At 39.8% G+C, this 17,422-nt stretch overlaps 1 protein-coding gene across 1 annotated transcript; it reads right to left on the reverse strand.

Moving 5' to 3' along the window:
* Positions 1–8,485: 8,485 nt before the first annotated feature.
* On the reverse strand, positions 8,486–10,898 carry LOC122435913 (melanoma-associated antigen B16-like). Its single transcript, XM_043460019.1, has 2 exons — positions 10,818–10,898; positions 8,486–10,047 (listed from the first exon to the last, which is right to left on the reverse strand). The coding sequence occupies exon 2, from the start codon at positions 9,988–9,990 to the stop codon at positions 9,010–9,012; it is 981 nt and encodes a 326-aa protein (XP_043315954.1). The 5' UTR covers positions 9,991–10,047; positions 10,818–10,898; the 3' UTR covers positions 8,486–9,009.
* Between the last annotated feature and the right edge of the window lie 6,524 nt (positions 10,899–17,422).

Below are 17,422 nucleotides of genomic sequence, written 5' to 3' on the forward strand. Positions count from 1 at the left end.
TCTTCTGCTTTACTCTGTAACACTTAAGCTTAGATCTTGTGATTCATCTCAATATACTGTTTGCTGTGTCTACATTTCAGTCACGGTCAATTAGTGACATTTTAAAAGTAATATAGTGATTGCTAATTATGTTTAACTCTTGAAATATATTTTAATTCATTTGTATATCCTTTTAGTTTATATTTTTCATCTTTGAAACTAGGATCTTGATATCTGTAACCCAAATCCAATACTGATGTTCATGCTTATGTCTCCATATATAAAAGTTTGCCCATATATCTTGCCAAGAAGGGGAAGGGTTTTAGATTTTTAAGTAGGGTTTTAGATTTTTTTCATAAGCCCAAGTTCACTACAAGTACTTATATGTTGCCACTTCTAGGTGAAAAGTTTAGATGAGTGAAAGAAACTTTGATGAGTTTTGACATATGCAAACATCTGTTTAAGAGAAGAAAGCAACCATCTGATTTTTTGCTAGCAAATATTAAGATGTATTTTCTTATCCTGAGTTTTTACATTTTAATTAGAATAAAATATGTAAACTTTACTAGAAATTTTTTTCAGCAGCATTTCCTAAGATAATTCTTTAAATTCAATCCCATTTAAAGACTTCACGTCCTTAGGGTAACTGGCCTAAAGCTGCAATTACATTGCAGAGAGCTTTGACTTCAAGATAACTCTTCAGAAGAGTTAGAAGTATTCTGTTCAAATTTATGGGTGACTAGAGAAGACTGTTAAGTATTATTACAGTTAAGTTATATATTATAACTTCTTTATTGCTATCTACACATTTGTATTTCTTAATATTTAATTTTTATCATTTAAAAAGTAATATAATGCTAATGTTTAAACATCAACTGTGATATTAAAATAAAATTAAAGCATATTTAAATGGAAACATGCTTTCTTTTCCCATTTACCTTTTTACTAGAAATAATGTTTAGACTTTATAGATGAAATTAGACAGATATGGCTTTTATTTTTCACAAATATAGGGTGAGTTTCTTTGAAGGAAAAATTAAAATTTTTAAATAAATTTAATAGATAGACATTTCTCCAAAGAAGACATACAGATAGACACATGCAGATCAAAACTACAATGAGGTTTTATCTCATACCAGTCAGAATGGCTATCATCAAAAAATCTGCTGCTGCTGCTGCTGCTAAGTCACTTCAGTCATGTCTGACTCTGTGCAACCCCATAGACGGCAGCCTACCAGGCTCCCTCATCCCTGGGATTCTCCAGGCAAGAACACTGGAGTGGGTTGCCAGTTCTTTCTCCAATGCATGAAAGTGAAAAGTCAAAGTGAAGTTGCTCAGTCATGTCCGACTCTTAGCAACCCCATGAACCACAGCCTACCAGGCTCCTCCATCCATGGGATTTCCCAGGCAACAGTACTGGAGTGGGGTGCCATTGCCTCCTCCAATCATCAAAAAATCTACAGACAATAAATGCTGGAGAGGATGTGGAGAAAAGGGAACCCTCCTTCACTGTTGGTAGGAATGTAAATTGGTACAACCACTATGGAGAACATTATGGATAATCCTCAAAAAACTAAGAACAGTTACTATATGATCTAGCAACCCCACTGCTGGGCATATACAGAGACAAAACTCCAATTTGAAAAGATACATGCATCCATGCATCCATACATTCATAGCAGCATTATTTACAATAGCCAAGACATGAAAGCAGCCTAAATGTCCACTGACAGATGAACAGATAAAGAAGATGTGGTATATACATATAATAGGATATTACTCATCCATCAAAAACCAAAATAATTCTATTGGCAGCAACATGGATGGACCTAGAGATTATCATACTAAGTAAAGTCAGTCAGAAAGAGAAAGATAAATACCATATGATTTCACTTATGCTGCTGTTGCTAAGTCGCTTCTGTCATGTCCGACCCTGTGCGACCCCTTAGACAGCAGCCCACCAGGCTCCCCCATCCCTGGGATTCTTCAGGCAAGAACACTGGAGTGGGTTGCCAGTTCCTTCTCCAGTGCATGAAAGTGAAAAGTGAAAGTGAAGTTGCTCAGTCGTGTCCAACTCTTAGTGACGCCATGGACTGCAGCCCACCAGGGTCCTCCATCCACGGGGTTTTCCAGGCAAGAGTACTGGAGTGGGGTGCCATTGCCTTCTCCGGATTTCACTTATACATGGAACTAAAATATGACACAAATCAACATGTCTACAAAACAGGCTCGCAGACCTAGAGAACAGACTGCTGATTGCCAAGGAGTCAGGGTAGGGGGGTTAAGGGAAGAAAGGACTGGGAGTTTGGGATTAGCAGAGGCCAACTATTATATATAGGATGGATAAACAACAAGGTTCTACTGTATAGAACAAGGAACTATATTCAATATCTTGTGACAACCCATAATGGAAAAGAATATATATTTAAAACTGAGTCACTTTGATATACAGAAGACATTAATACAACATTGTAAACCAACTACAATAAATTTTTTTCAAAATTAAATAAAAATAAATTTGATATAAAACATCAATTTATTTCAAATTCTATTAAAAATAACTTAATTGGAAATTGCCAACTGAAATGTTTGGCACAGTTTGCCCCTGTGAACCAACACCATGAAATGATAGTGCCGAAGTCACAGAATGTCATTCTTACCAACTCATTCAATCCTCTAGAATATAGAGACACATCAAAAAATAGTTATTATAAATGAAAAAGTATTTCAGGAAGTATATGCCAGTAATGGAAATACAAAATGCTGCCCCCTAAAAAAATAGTGATTATATTGTTCAGTGGTTTTCTGATACTGTTTTTCTAAACACTGAGCAATTATAATTTTTTTTCTCTTTAAATCAAAATTTACACAGAAGCCCAGTAGTTAAAAGCGTCTTTCATTGTCAAAGAGAAATTGAGGCTCTAAATTTTTTTCTCCTTCTCATGAATCGTTTCCCTTTTTCTCATCCACCTCTATCACTGCATGAAATACTAAACTTGATGGAACAGATGTGTTTCATGTCTTCATGCCATTGTGCCATTAGACATAATTAGACTGGGTGGCTTCCTTAAGTTCTCAGGGCTGGTTATGGTTTTTCCAAGTCTATCAACTAATAATAGTTCACTCTGAGTCTACTGTGATTTTTAAGATTTTCTTCCTAAAAATGGAAATTAGCAACTTAAATCATGTTGTAGATAAATATTAAAATTATCTGCTATCTAAAATGAACATTAGAAATTAACTAAAAAAATTCTCCCATTACAAGTGATATATATAGTTATTTGAACAGTCTATTATGGCTGTAGGCTCAAACGCTGTCTTGGAGTTGGGAATGCTTACAACAGTATGTATGATGCTTCTTGTATGAGACTCTTCACATTCCCATCACCCACAGTCAGTTCAAAGTAGAAGAGTACAATTTCCACAGGCTCTGAATCCAATCTGCAAATCTCTAAACTTCAGGTTAACCCTGTCCCCTAGGCAGTCAGCACCTGTTGATAATATGACCACTGATTATAGTCAGAAGATACCCACTCTCTGGTGTGCCACAAACTCAGAAAAATAAGAAGCAGTCTGTGTTAGGGACACCATCTAGATTATTTCAGGAGACATGTCCACACCTGTGCTTTATCTGAAGAGAAACTGAGGAAACGAGTACTAGGATGTCTCCCTTCAAATTTCCTCCTCCTTGCAGTTGCACGGTGCCTTCCACTGCTCACTGGTACTTCTGGCCTATCTCAACTGTCTGTCATCACTCATTAACATTTATGTAGCCCCAACCTCAGTAGAGAGGGTCCACTGTACACAGAAAACAAAATACCTATTGCCAGCAGGAATCAAGACAGATCTCAGCTTGATACACTGGCAAAGGTTCAGTGGATCACCAGAGCAGTTCAACGCAGGTAGCTTTCCCAGAATCTACCAGTAACACTGTTAGATGATGCAGGAAAGACAGCTATGTTTGACATAACAGAAGGTGGGGGAATTCCACCGGATGGTAGATAATTCTGATACTTTCATCAGTAGAACTCCCCACTCAGTCGTACAATTTCCAGCCGCTAGTGGTGATTCAGAGATTTTTTCCAGTCTATTCACGTGAGTTGTCCTGGACTCTCCACCCAGATTCACAACTTCCTCTCCTTCTGGTTCTTTCTCCAGTCTACACCTGTATTGAGAACTTTGACTATCGGCCTGCTCTGGGCTCTCTGGACTTGGATCTATATGTTGTCTTTTTCATGGACCCTTGACATTGCTCTTTCCCTGAATCCTTATCCTTCACTAAGTGTAAATGTCCTGACTGTCCCTATCCCCTGTCAACTGGTTATTTTGATCCAATCTTTGTTTTTCAAATTAAGCACTTTTGACTTATAATGTCATTTAAGTACAGTGTTTATGATAATCACATGCATTAATTTGGTGGACTATGAATTGCTAGATTATTTGGAGGAAGAAATTTCTGCAATATTTATAAAAATTTGCAATCTCCACACACTATCCACTGTAACCCAATTTCCACCTTGCTATCAGAACAGTACACTTTAGCACAAGAAGTCATGTTCGAAATATTTCAGTTCTTTAAGTCACAGCAACAAATGGGAAAGAAATATGTCTGTCTGGGGAGATGGTTAAATATGCCAATACATGCTATGGTGCTTGTGTTTAGTTGCTCAGTCGTGTCCGACTCTGTGCGACCCTATGGATTGTAGCCCACCAGGCTCCTCTGTCCATGGAATTCTCCAGGCAAGAATACTGGAGTGGGTTGCCATGCCCACCTCAATACATGCTATGGGGACAGTTAAAAAGTTAAGACAATCTATATGTGTTGTCATGGAGAAATCCTGTATTCATGTTAAATGGAAAAGATATATAGCAGAATATTATGTGTATCACTATCCATTATGTTTTAAAATAGTAACATATTTTTATAATACATTTATATATTAGAAAGCTTAGAACTAGCTTTGAAATAATATACTAGATTATTAATTGTAGCTACCTCTAAGAATGTGGCTGCATTATGAAGGAATATTATAAAGATGGAGATTATGATTTGTCTATATTTAGAATTTTTGCACCAAGAATACATGACTAGCCTTACTATGAAAATATTTAAATAAGTCTAACAACAGAAGTAGTAGTTGTACATGAATCAGATAAAATTTCTGCTAGCTGATGGAACAGACAACAGTTGAAATCTGAATGTCTTAATATAAGGAGTTTATTTCTTGTGCACGTAATACCTGATTGGTTTGGTAAGGAATTTTTGCTACCAGGTAACCCAGAGATTTAGGCTGCCTCCATCTTGTACCTCCACATCTTAACATAAGGTCCCCATGTTTGCTAGTGGATGGAAGAGAAATCATTTTAGTGGCATACTGGTTCTCAAATGTTTTGCCCTGCAAGTGACAAACATTGCTTTTGCTCATATCTCAGCTAGAGGGGCTAGTCACATGATCCTTTCTAAGTACAAGAAAACTGGGCAATGTAGCCTTCCCATGAAGCCAGGAAGGAAGTCAAGTTGTGGTTGAGCACTTGTAGTCTATTTCATACGCTGTTACATAGTAGGTGCCCAGTAGCAGTAGTAGAGAGCAACTACTAGAATTTATGTCAATGATCCTCTTCATTTGCTGATGGAGTTTCTGGGGAAGCCAAATGTCCATTGCAGTTCTCCAATTATATGAGATCTTTCTATGTAACAGGTGTTTTCCAGTAAAGGGTCACATACACGTTTCAAAAAGACTTTGTAAATCTCTGCAGGAAGGGCTTGCTATACTTCACTCAAAAGTATTGTTCTACACTGCTTTTTTCAATAACCACTATGATCATAGTATACTGAGAATTTTCTTCTTCCTACTGGTGCATTGACAAAACTTTAACTTGTGATTCTCTGCAATTTGCTATGTGACTGAAAATACCTGGACAACTGCACAGATGCAGTTATACATATTGAAAACCAAGATTTTCTCTCACTCTCTACATTATCTATCCATCTTCTTTCTATGTAATAGAAATACATAATATACGTATTTATCTATCATCCAAATGTAATACTAAGGAACCATATTCTACCTCCCAGGAGGAGTCCAGAGTTTACAGAAATTTAGTTACTATAGATGTTTGCTTACTTATTTTAGAGTCTTTCCCCATTTGTCACTTATAGGAGAGGTTTTGGTTTTCAGCCACCAAGGTAAGCTCATTTATCAATTTATATGTCCAATAGCCTTATAACCCTCTCACTCCCTTAGCCCCATTTTGTCTTATATCCAAATTTAACTTAAAATTAACTCTCATCAAAGAAATAGGTTTTTCCCCCTATTCTCAAATAAGAGAAACCATTAAAATTCTACTGAAAGTACCAAAATCTCATCTCTTGGAGATATAGTACCAAAACTAGTGGATTCTTAGCCAAATTAGACATTGTTTATTTAGTCGCTAAGTCATGTCCGGCCCTTTGCAACCCCATGAACTGTAGCCCATCAGGCTTCTCTTTCCATGGGACTCCCCAGCCAAGAATACTGGAGTGGGTTGCCATTTCCCTCTCCAGGGGATCTTCCTGACACAGGAATCCAACCTTGTGTCTCCTGTGTTGGCAGGCAGATTTTTTGACATTGAGCCACCAGGGAAGCCCACAAATCAGTTTTTACTCACCAGATTATCTGGAAATCATTTTGAGAATGTGATGAAGATGCCCAGTGGTGATGATCAGGTCTAAATTTCCTGTCAAAATGACCTTACACATGGAATAGTATATTGCTAACAGGGATTCCATGGTGAGGAATGGGACTGCCAGGGAATTGGAATACTTTTAAGTCAAAGGAAGGGCAGGTGATCCTGGGCTGTTGCACTGGGAGAAGGTGCAGGCTACAGAGAAGGATACAGAGAAGAGCTGGTAAGCAGGTTGAGGCTCCAATCTGGACATGAGGGTACACTACAGTAGACCCAGGGGAAGGGTGCTATAATGCACATGTAGGGGAATAAAAATAATCTTCCGTCTACCCTTCTAGGTTCTTGGCTGAGAATCCCTTGTAATAAAAAGACAGATTAATAGGGAGAAAACAAATTTAATTACCTTATCTATGTAGTTACAGGAGCCCCACAAAGACATGAGACTCAAAGGAGTGATCAAATCAGGAAACTTTGGTAACTTTTACACAAACAATAAATTTGTAAAGAACTGACAAGGCAGAAGGGTCTGGGCTAGAGGCAGTAAATGGTGAAGGAGTAACAAGATTTCTTTACATCATCTCCTTGGCATTCAATTCCTTTTCTCTTCTTATAAAAATGCCTTCTACCTTCCTCGTACAGGCAGAGTACCTTTCACAGTGGAGACTTATCTCCTACTTTCAGGGGGACAAAGGAGGGTCACAGTGTCCCTCCTGCACAGTTTCTCAAGTACCTTTAATTCAAAATAATCAATATTCCAAAGTGGCATATTCTGGAGTGATATATTCTGAACCCCTACACACAAAAGATGGAAATACTATCCCCTGGGCAAAGTCAGCTCTCAAGGAACCCCAGGGTTAATGATAGCAAGATTCTAGGTAAATGATGCCCTTTAGACAATCTCCACAGGTAAATGATGCCCTTTAGACAATCTCCAAGTTGTATTTCATTATCATTTTCACCTTTCTTCTTTATATGTGCTTTTAGTGCTTTGGATTCCAGGTCCTTTTTCTCCCAAGAGGCATTAGGAAGTAGTGAGAACAGAAATGAATCAAGAGACAGAGGGTGGATCTCCTTATTTTTTTTTCCCCATTCAAATCACCCTTATTTTCATTAATTTCACATCTATCAAAACATAAGCATTTCTCAGACTATGCAAACTTACACTGAAAATAATCTATTTACATTTCCCTTAAACAGAGTAGCCTCTGGCTCTCCCAGTCCAGGGCAACATTTGCCAACCCAGTGGTTTCTCACCTAGAGAAAGTTTCATTGTTATCTCTTAAAAATCCCTTAAAGACAATATGCGTAAGACTTACTTTGTGAATTATGTTAACTGGCACAGAGACAAGATTACAAAAAAACTTCCATTCCTACCCCAGTAAAGATTTCTCTTTCTAAACCATGACCCCAAAGTAACTGCAAGGAACAGTTTTCCACTCCTGCCTTTTGAGTCTCAACTCTGAGACACACCATCTGAAGGTCTGATCACTGATTACCACTCTATCAGTCCATCTTGCTATATATCCAATTTTAACCTAAAATGAACTCTCATAGAATGAATCCCATCTTCCCCAAACCCTAAATTTCCTTGCCCCAGAGCATTTACACTTGACAGCTTCACATGGAATACCACACACTCCTGCTAACTCCTTTTGCTCGCCTGTTAGATATTATTACACATTCCACCATTATTATTATTGGACTGTCAATCCTAGAAGTAAAAATTATAAGAGCAAGGTTTAGATCTTATTTATCCTACAATCTCCAATACTAACATGGTGATTTTCAAAGAGCAAATATTCAATAAAAGTTAAGAAATAAAAACAAACAGTGAGAATGGGATCTAACTGATTGAACTTTACTTCTTATATGTTCATAAGCACATTAGCAAATTCAAGCATTTTTCATTTAATTTAATAAAAGATATGAGGGCCATGGACTGAAATTCTTTTACATGTTCTCTGTTTCTTGAACTCAACTATTTTAATACTGATTTCCTTCACATTTCCAGTAAATGCCTATAGTAATGCCATGTTATATTGTTCCAGATGACAAAGATGGTTTTACAATCTGTTTTATAAAATTCTTACTATTAAATCTCATTGCAAGATTAAGTCTATAACCAACATTATTCATAAACTTGAAGATTTTGAAGGCAATTAAATATATATTAAAAGAAACATGTGAATAATACACAGAAAAAATTCTTGAGTTACATATACAAAATGGTGACACATAGGCATACATACTATCTTCTTTTCAGTCCCACTTCAGACCTAAATTCTACAAACACTAACTGCTTTTTTGAACAATGCATGAAGAAACTATCCCTGACTCCCCTAGTTGAGGAAGCAGCTGCTAGTCTCAATACAAGAACTTGTAGTAGCAGACACAATTGGCTGAAATTCTGGCCTGAGCTTTTGCGTTTTCATCTTGCAAAGCCTCCTCATACTTAAATGGGAAATAACTTGGGTCAGTCCCATTAACCTTGGCCAGAAACTCCAGAATCTTCATCTTGGTGGTTTCAGCATGAGCTCTAGGGCCCCACAGGAACACAGACTGCACAGGACCTTCGCTGGCCACCTGCCGGAACTCTAGGTATCCTTCCCTCACGAAATCTTCGGTGATGAGTTGCTTGAGCTCCCCAAAGAAGAAGTACTTCCTTCTAGAACACATCCTGGTCACATTCAGAACCTCCCAGACTTCATCTTCAGTGGCACAGTTGCCCTTCATGAAGATCACACCCAGGATAAGTATCAGGATGCCGGTCTTGGGCACGCCTGCTTCACCGTGCATCATGCCATCATAGGTGAGGCCCAATTTAATGAAAAGGACATAGCAGTGGTTGGTGGGATCCACTTCCTTCAGATCAAGGCCAAAGAGCATTCCCATGCACTCAGAGGCTCTCCGGAGGATCTCAGGGAAGTGGACTTCACACTTGTAGATGGCAACATTCATCATATCAGCTTTTGTTACTGGCTGTTTCATTTGATACTTGAGCAGCAAGAAATTCACCAACAAAGCCACTTCTTCATTTAGAGGATCTATGGGCATACTCACGGGGTATGACACAACCTGTGAGGTGTTTAGACTATAACCTACATTTTGGCTAGTGGAAAACTCATCTGACTGTATCAAAAAGGTGGCAGTGGTGGCAACAGATGAGTAGAAACTCTGATAACTCTCAGGAGTACCAGGAAAATCACCAGGCATTAGAAATTGGAAGGCTGTGTTGGTCTCCTTCAGTGCCCTGGAGACCCGTGCAACCTCCCAACCGTAGGACTTATAGAAGGTCTTGCGGTGTTTACCACGTGAGTGGTGCGGATGCTTCTGATGCCGAGGCATGACGACTCTTGTGGATGGCAGTAGGTAGACAGGAGGATGGGCAATGAGATTCACCACCTAAGATAAACAGGGCGTATATGAATGGCCTCAGCTGCTAAACTTAACTGTGGTGGCTTTTTACTTCCCGAGACACGGGGGCTGGGAGGGGGTAAGGGGGCTGCCTGCCTAATTCCCTGGGCCTCTCAGGGCTGACAATAGGGCAAGGGCTCCAACAATCCTCACATCTGCTCCTCAAATTGAATTCTGGTTGGTAATGTACCCGCTCTATCTACCGCTTGAGGCCTCCAATCAAGGCGTCATCTCTCTGAGACTCCAAAATGGAAGTGAGAACTTCATGACAAGACATGGAGTGCTGACAAGACGGAGTAGACACTGTGCACGCCCTTTGTCTTGGGGTCAGAGGAATCTCTAAAAACTCACTTGGGGTCTTCATCAGAATTCTTGCGTGGCCTGTGATGCCTTCGTGTGGCGACATGACACTGCCTGCCCCAGATTAAGGCTTCCACTCCCTCAGACTCCAATGGCCAAGCAAATCAGCAGCACTTCTGGCCGCCCCTGTCCAGGGCCTCCCAGGGCTGATTGCCTGGCTGAGGTTCATTTAGTTGCTGCTATTCTGTGGGGGGTGGATCCCCTCAACACTCAACACTCGTGGAGACGCTGAGCCCACGCAGAAAATCAGCCATCTTAATCAGACCGCTAAACAGGAAGTGGTGGTAGCTCAGTCTGAACTTGCCCGTGTTTCCTGGGGTTGGGATGAAGGTCTCATTAGGTGGGTGCCCTCCTTTCTGGGACGGGGGGGTCTCCTAAGTCCTCACTTAGAGGCTTACCTGATACCGAACGGCACCTGGGGGTCCTCCGGCTGCTAACTGGAGTCCGCACCTCAGATCGAAGCGCTCGTAGCCTCGCTTTCCGCAGGCGGAAGTCAGGGGGCGTGACTTCCGGTGACCCCTGCCCTGAGGTCACCCGGGGCAACCAGCAGGGGTGGGCACTCACGCGGCGCTCAGTTTCTGAGCGGAGGTGGCTGCGGGTCTTGTATGCAGTCCTCACATTGGGTTCTGCCAAGCCCCAGATGCCTCCCTCTGATGAACTGACATCTTGACCCTCATACCAAGGTCGTCCTACGCGAGAACCCTTTAGAGTAACTGAGGGCGTGTCTCAGCCAGACAGCCTTGCCTGGAGCTTTTAGGGTGAAAAGCAGCCACTAGCCCGTTTGCGTGTGATCCCACTTTATTCTCTGTTGTTGTTCTCCTGTGTTCCCATTCATGGGATTCTCTTTTTTGGCTTTTTTTTTTTTTTTTTTTTTCATGACTTAAGACCTCCTGAGAAATGCCAGCAAAATCTTGATGAGTTCCCTTACCACAATCCTGCAGTGCTTGGAATGAGTCATGTTCCATCCTCAATGGGATATGGGGAAGTTGGAGCATGAGGCAGGTAGGGACCAGGTCAGGGGGTGGGCTGTCGGGAGACAAATCACAGTCTTCTTTCTCTTCACCAGGCTGACTTAGCCTCCCATACACATTCTGTTCTACAAAGTTTACTTTCTTAGGAAGGGACTGAAATGAATGATTTGGAAAGTCCCTGATTTTTTGAGGTTACTGGACATTGCATATCAGAAATCATATGCAGATGATAAATATTATCTTTCTTTTTACATTTTTCTTACTTCTCATTTATTTTGCTATTGCTCTGCTTATGTTTTCCAGTGAACTCTGGAACAATGGAGTGGACTTGGCTAAAATACTCTTTTGGGGGGGTCTCCTTATATATCTTGTTTTTGTATCAGAGAGAGCCTGTTTGCTATAATATGTGGAGTAATTTCAGGTTTTTTTGTGTGTGATTAAAAAAAGTTTACGTAACATGCTGACTAGTTTTTCTCTGATTATATGGTATGTGTGTGTGTGTGTGTGTGTGTGTGTGTTAGTCGCTCAGTCATGCCCGACTCTTTGAGACCTCATGGATTGTGGCCCACCAGGCTCTACTGTGCATGGGATTCTCCAGGCAAGATCACTGCAGTGGGTTGCCATTTCCTTCTCCAAGGGATCTTCCTGACCCAGGGATCGAACCCAGGTCTCCTGCATTGCAGGCAGATGCTTTACTGTCTGTGCTACTAGGGAAGCCCTGATTATATGGTATAAGTAAGTGTAAGTGTTAGTTACTCAGTCGTGTCCGACTCTTTGTGACTCCATAGACTGTAGCATACTAGGCTCCTCGGTCCATGAGATTTTCCAGGCAAGTATACTGGAGTGGGTTGCCATTTCCTTTTCCAAGGGATCTTCCCCACCCAGGGATCAAACCCAAGTCTCCCGCATTGTAGGCAGATGCTTTACCATCTGAGCCACCAGGGAAGCCCTGATTATATGGTATATTTGGCCTCTAAATCTAATCTGATCTAGTTGTCTAAGCCTAGAGTTTCAGTTTCTATTGATTACAATTATCTTTCTGATCGTCCTCCTTTGCAATTTATATTTTGCTTAAAAACAGAATCTCATCTGAATATTCAAAATTAAAGGTACGATACTGACAGCTCAACAGGTAAGGAATCTACCTACAATGAAGGAGACACAGGATATGCAGGTTCAATCCCTGGGTTGGGAAGATCCCTTGGAGGAGGAAATGGCAACCCACTCCAGTATTCTTGCCTGGAGAATCCCATGGACAGCCTAGTGGGCTACAGTCCAAGGGGTTGCAAAGAGCTGGACATGACTTAGCACACACCCACATTTATAATAAGTGATTTCTCATGGAAATTCTTATACTATAGTACACAAATGAGTACAAGGAAACCTGTTCACTGAACATTCAGCATAACAGTCATCAATAGTTGGAAGCAGAAGCCTGATCAGATTAGTACTTTTTTGGCCAATATGTTTGTTCTTTAGCAAGATTACTCCAGAGGTGATGATTCAAATGTTCATTAGAAAATACCCAATGTCTGTGTGCTCCTGTTTGGTCATCTTCACACTCTGATAATAATGATAATTTTTCCATTCTTCATTATGGGCTGTAGAATGAAAATTCTTTTGTCCTCTCAGTTTTTATTTTATTAATTTTTCTATAGACGGAACTCTTTCTTTATCTGCCATTAGTTTATCCTGAGATATTGTTATAACATATTTCTAGTGTTCTCTTGTAATATCTAAATTTCTGTACTGATATTTTACATAATATAACTATTATTATTTCTATTTTTTCTTTTGTAATTGATAATACTTGTAAAATTATCTGCCATACAGATCTTATGTAACAGAAGAAACAGCATAAAGAAACAACATATTCTATCAGCTAGAGAGCAAGCAACATTCATCAAGGGCCTCAGTAAATCTGGTGGAGAAAGAATGAAAAGTCTAGAGACACACATTTGGTCAGTAACAGAAAGAACTGAGGTGATATGAGCAAGGGAGCCAGACATCCTGGAATGTGAAATCAAGTGGGCCTTAGGAGGCATCACTATGAACCAAGCTAGTGGAGGTGATGGAATTCCAGTTGAGCTATTTCAAATCCTAAAAGATGATGCTGTGAACGTGCTGCACTCAATATGCCAGCAAATTTGGAAAACTCAGCAGTGGCCACAGGACTGGAAAAGGTCAGTTTTCATTCCAATCCCAAAGAAAGGCAATGCCAAAGAATGCTCAAACTACTGCACAATTGCACTCATCTCACACGCTAGCAAAGTAATGCTCAAAATTCTCCAAGCCAGGCTTCAGCAATATGTGAACTATGAACTTCCAGATGTTCAAGCTGGTTTTAGAAAAGGCAGAGGAACCAGAGATAAAATTGCCAACATCCACTGGATCATCGAGAAAACAAGAGAGTTCCAGAAAAACATCTATTTCTGCTTTACTGACTATGCCAAAGCCTTCGACTGTGTGGATCACAATAAACTGTGGAAAATTCTGAAAGAGATGGGCATACCAGACCACCTGACCTGCCTCTTGAGAAACCTGTATGCAGGTCAGGAAGCAACAGTTAGAACTGGACATGGAACAACAGACTGGTTCCAAATAGGAAAAGGAGTATGTCAAGGCTGTATATTGTCACCCTGCTTATTTAACTTCTATGCAGAGTATATCATGCGAAATGCCAGGCTGGATGAAGCACAAGCTGGAATCAAGATTGCTGGGAGAAATATCAATAACCTCATATAACACCACCCTAATGGCAGAAAGCAAAAAGGAACTAAAGGGCCTCTTGCTGAAGGTGAAAGAGGAGAGTGGAAAAGCTGGCTTAAAACTTAACATTCAGAAAACTGAGATCATGGCATCCGGTCCCATCACTTCATGGCAAACAGATGGAGAAACAATGGAAACAGTGACAGACATTATTTTCTTGGGCTCCAAAGGCACTGTGGATGGTGACTGCAGCCATGAAATCAAAAGATGCTAAAAAAAATAAATAAATAAATAAAAATAAAAGATGCTTGTTCCTTGGAAGAAAAGCTATGACAAACCTAGACAGCAAATTAAAAACAAAGATATCACCCTGCTGACAAAGGTCCATACTGTCAAATATATGGTTTTTCCAGTAGTCTTGTATGGATGTGAGAGTTGGACCATAAAGAAGGCTGAGCACTGAAGAATCAATGCTTTCAAACTGTGGTGCTGGAGAAGACTCTTGAGAGTCCCTTGGGCTGCAAGGAGATCCAACCAGTTCATCCTAAAGGAAATCAACCCAAATATTCATTGGAAGGACTGATGCTGAACCTGAAGCTCCACTACTTTGATCCCCTGATATTGAAGAGCTGACTCATTGGAAAAGACCCTGATGCTAGGAAAGATTGAGGGCAGGAGGAGAAGGGGGTGACAGAGGATGAGATGGTTTGATGGCATCATTGACTCAATGGACATGAGTTTAAGCAAACTCCAGGAGATAGTGAAGGACAAGGATGCCTGGTGTGATACAGTCCATGGGGTCGCAAGGAATCAGACCAGACTGAGGGACTGAACAACAATAACTGCAAGAAGACAACCAAGAAATAGGTCCACACAGCCCTAAGCTGAAGAAGAACTTGAAGAGAATCAGTACAATGTTGGTCACCATTTCAGTCACGGATATTTACTAGCCCAGAGCAAGTCATGCAACCATCCCTGTCTGCTTCACATACTTCATTCCAGCTGCACTCATCCTTTATAGTCAAGGAACAACAACTACTTACTCTAAAGTTATATGAACCTGGGACTTCCCTGGTGGTCCAGTGGTTAGGAATCTAACTTCCAGTGCAAGGGACACAGGTTTGATCCTGGTCTGGGAAGATTTCATATCCCGTGGGACAACTAAGCTAGCACTCTGCAACTACTGAGCATGCACTATAGAGCTGGCCTGCCATAATAAAAGAGCCCGCATGCAGCAACTAAGACCCAACCAAGCCAAATAAATACATAAATTTTGTTTTAAAGTTATATGAACCTATTACTGCTTGTCACAAGGTAACCACTTTAGATTAGAAACATGAAATATAGGAATGAAGAAAGAGAAAAATGAAGAGTTAATTTCTGGGAAAATATTGTAAACTATTTATCATGCTTTAGTTTTGTTATGTGACAAATTACTGCAAACATAACAGTAAAAAAACAATGCAAATTTATTATCTCATAGTTTTTGTGTATCAGTAGTCCAAGCATAGCTCCGACGGCCTTCTCTGCTTCAGGTTGTTTCCTGGTTGAAATTATGATGTTTACAGAGCTGTGTTCTAATAGGAAGGCTTGACTGGAGAAAAAGCAACTGCCAAACTCATTCAATTTGGTGTCATAGTTAATTTCTTTTTACCTGTACAGCTAAGAGCTTGTTTTTTTTTTTCTAATTCTATAAATCAGTTTTAATGGTTTCTAAAGGTAACCTGCATTTCCAGGTCATGTGACCCTTTTCATAGCTTTATTTTTGACATAGTATATTTCTTTTTCAGTGCCAGCAGGAGAGTGTAAGCAAGTCTTTCAGCAAAATGAAGTCAGGTTGTCTGTAATCAAATGAATAACATTCCAGCTTCTTGGACATCAAATGTAATCATGGGTGTGATATATCTATTAGTGCCATATTCTATCAGTTAGAAGCAAGTCACAGGCCTTACCCACACTCAAGAGAAGTAATATACAGAGGTATGAACACCAAAAAATCAGGATCATTGTGACTCCTTTACACTGTCTACCACAACTTATGCTCCGAACTCAAATACCCAAATCTCTTCCTCGTGCCAAATACATTCACCCTTTCCCAAGATCCTCCCAAATCTGAATCCACTATCACAGTAATTAAAAATCTAAATCGTATCATCAAAATAAGACTCATGTGCAGATGAGACTCTTAGAAAGTACATAGTTAAGTATACCAAATGAGGCAAATACTTCTCTCTTTGTGGATCCCTGAAACAAAAGGAACAAATTATGTGGCCCTAAGACACCCAATATATAATACTGGGAAAGGCATAGGACAATGGCTATAAGCATTCTGTTCAAAAATAGGAAAAATGGCAAGTGTAAAACATTCCCTGTCCCATAATATTGTGAAATCCTATTTGACAAATATGAATTATTTGACTAGATTTTAAGGCATTGTAGGGGAGCAAAATTTGCTACCCTAAAATGTTTTTTTTTGGCGTAAGAATTAATCTAGGTAGATTATTTTTAAGAGGCAGAAGACTCAGGAAGTGTTCCTTTTTGTCTCCCACTTAGCTGCCTAAAATTCAGCTAAAGGACTTGCTCCCAGAATACAGCTATCACTAGAGTGTCCGTAAAGACTATGGGCTAGATGTGATGGGTTAAACCCAGCAGACCCTAGAGATCAGAGTCGACTCTGTGTCCAAATGCCTCTTCACGGACCAGCAAACATTTGCTTAACAAATATTTGCTATTGCATATTCATATGAATTGCCTTCTTCCTTTTTAGAGACTAACTGCTACCTCTAACATCCTTTCTTGTCTTTAGTTGAAGATGGAATTTAAGGTATGTGTTTCAGCCATATTGGGGAGCTACTTAGTTCTCTTGTGTCTATTTTGGAACATGTTATTAAACGTTCCTCTTTTTAATCTGTCTTACACCAGTTTCATTTTTAGATCAGCCAGAGAACCTAGAAAGGTAAAAGAAAGTTTCTCCCAGCCTTCATATAGTTTTTCAAAGGCCACTCTCGGGGTTCTTGTTTCTCTTTTGGAGTCACCTTTCCTTTATTATGAAAGGTAGCATGTGTTTACAACTGAGTATGCAAAACAATAACTTTGCAAACTGCAATCAAATGTAACAAGACAAGGGCCCAAAATATCTACTTTATTTCTGTCAGTTAACAGGTCCTCTCTAGTTTATTTAGGATTCAAGAGTAAATGCCAGGTCCCATTTTGCACCTCAGACTTTAGTCTCACAACTGTGAGATAATATCTGAGAGATCTGTTCTCTGTTGAACACTTAAATACATATGATTTGTCCACCCCAAAGCTAAATTCAAACTTCA

This window comes from Cervus canadensis, chromosome X (genome assembly GCF_019320065.1).
Source record: "Cervus canadensis isolate Bull #8, Minnesota chromosome X, ASM1932006v1, whole genome shotgun sequence".
Taxonomy (NCBI): domain Eukaryota; kingdom Metazoa; phylum Chordata; class Mammalia; order Artiodactyla; family Cervidae; genus Cervus; species Cervus canadensis.

Excerpts from the sequence above, each read along its gene's own strand:
- LOC122435913 (XM_043460019.1), bottom strand. The coding sequence starts at position 9,990 with ATGCCTCGGCATCAGAAGCATCCGCACCACTCACGTGGTAAACACCGC.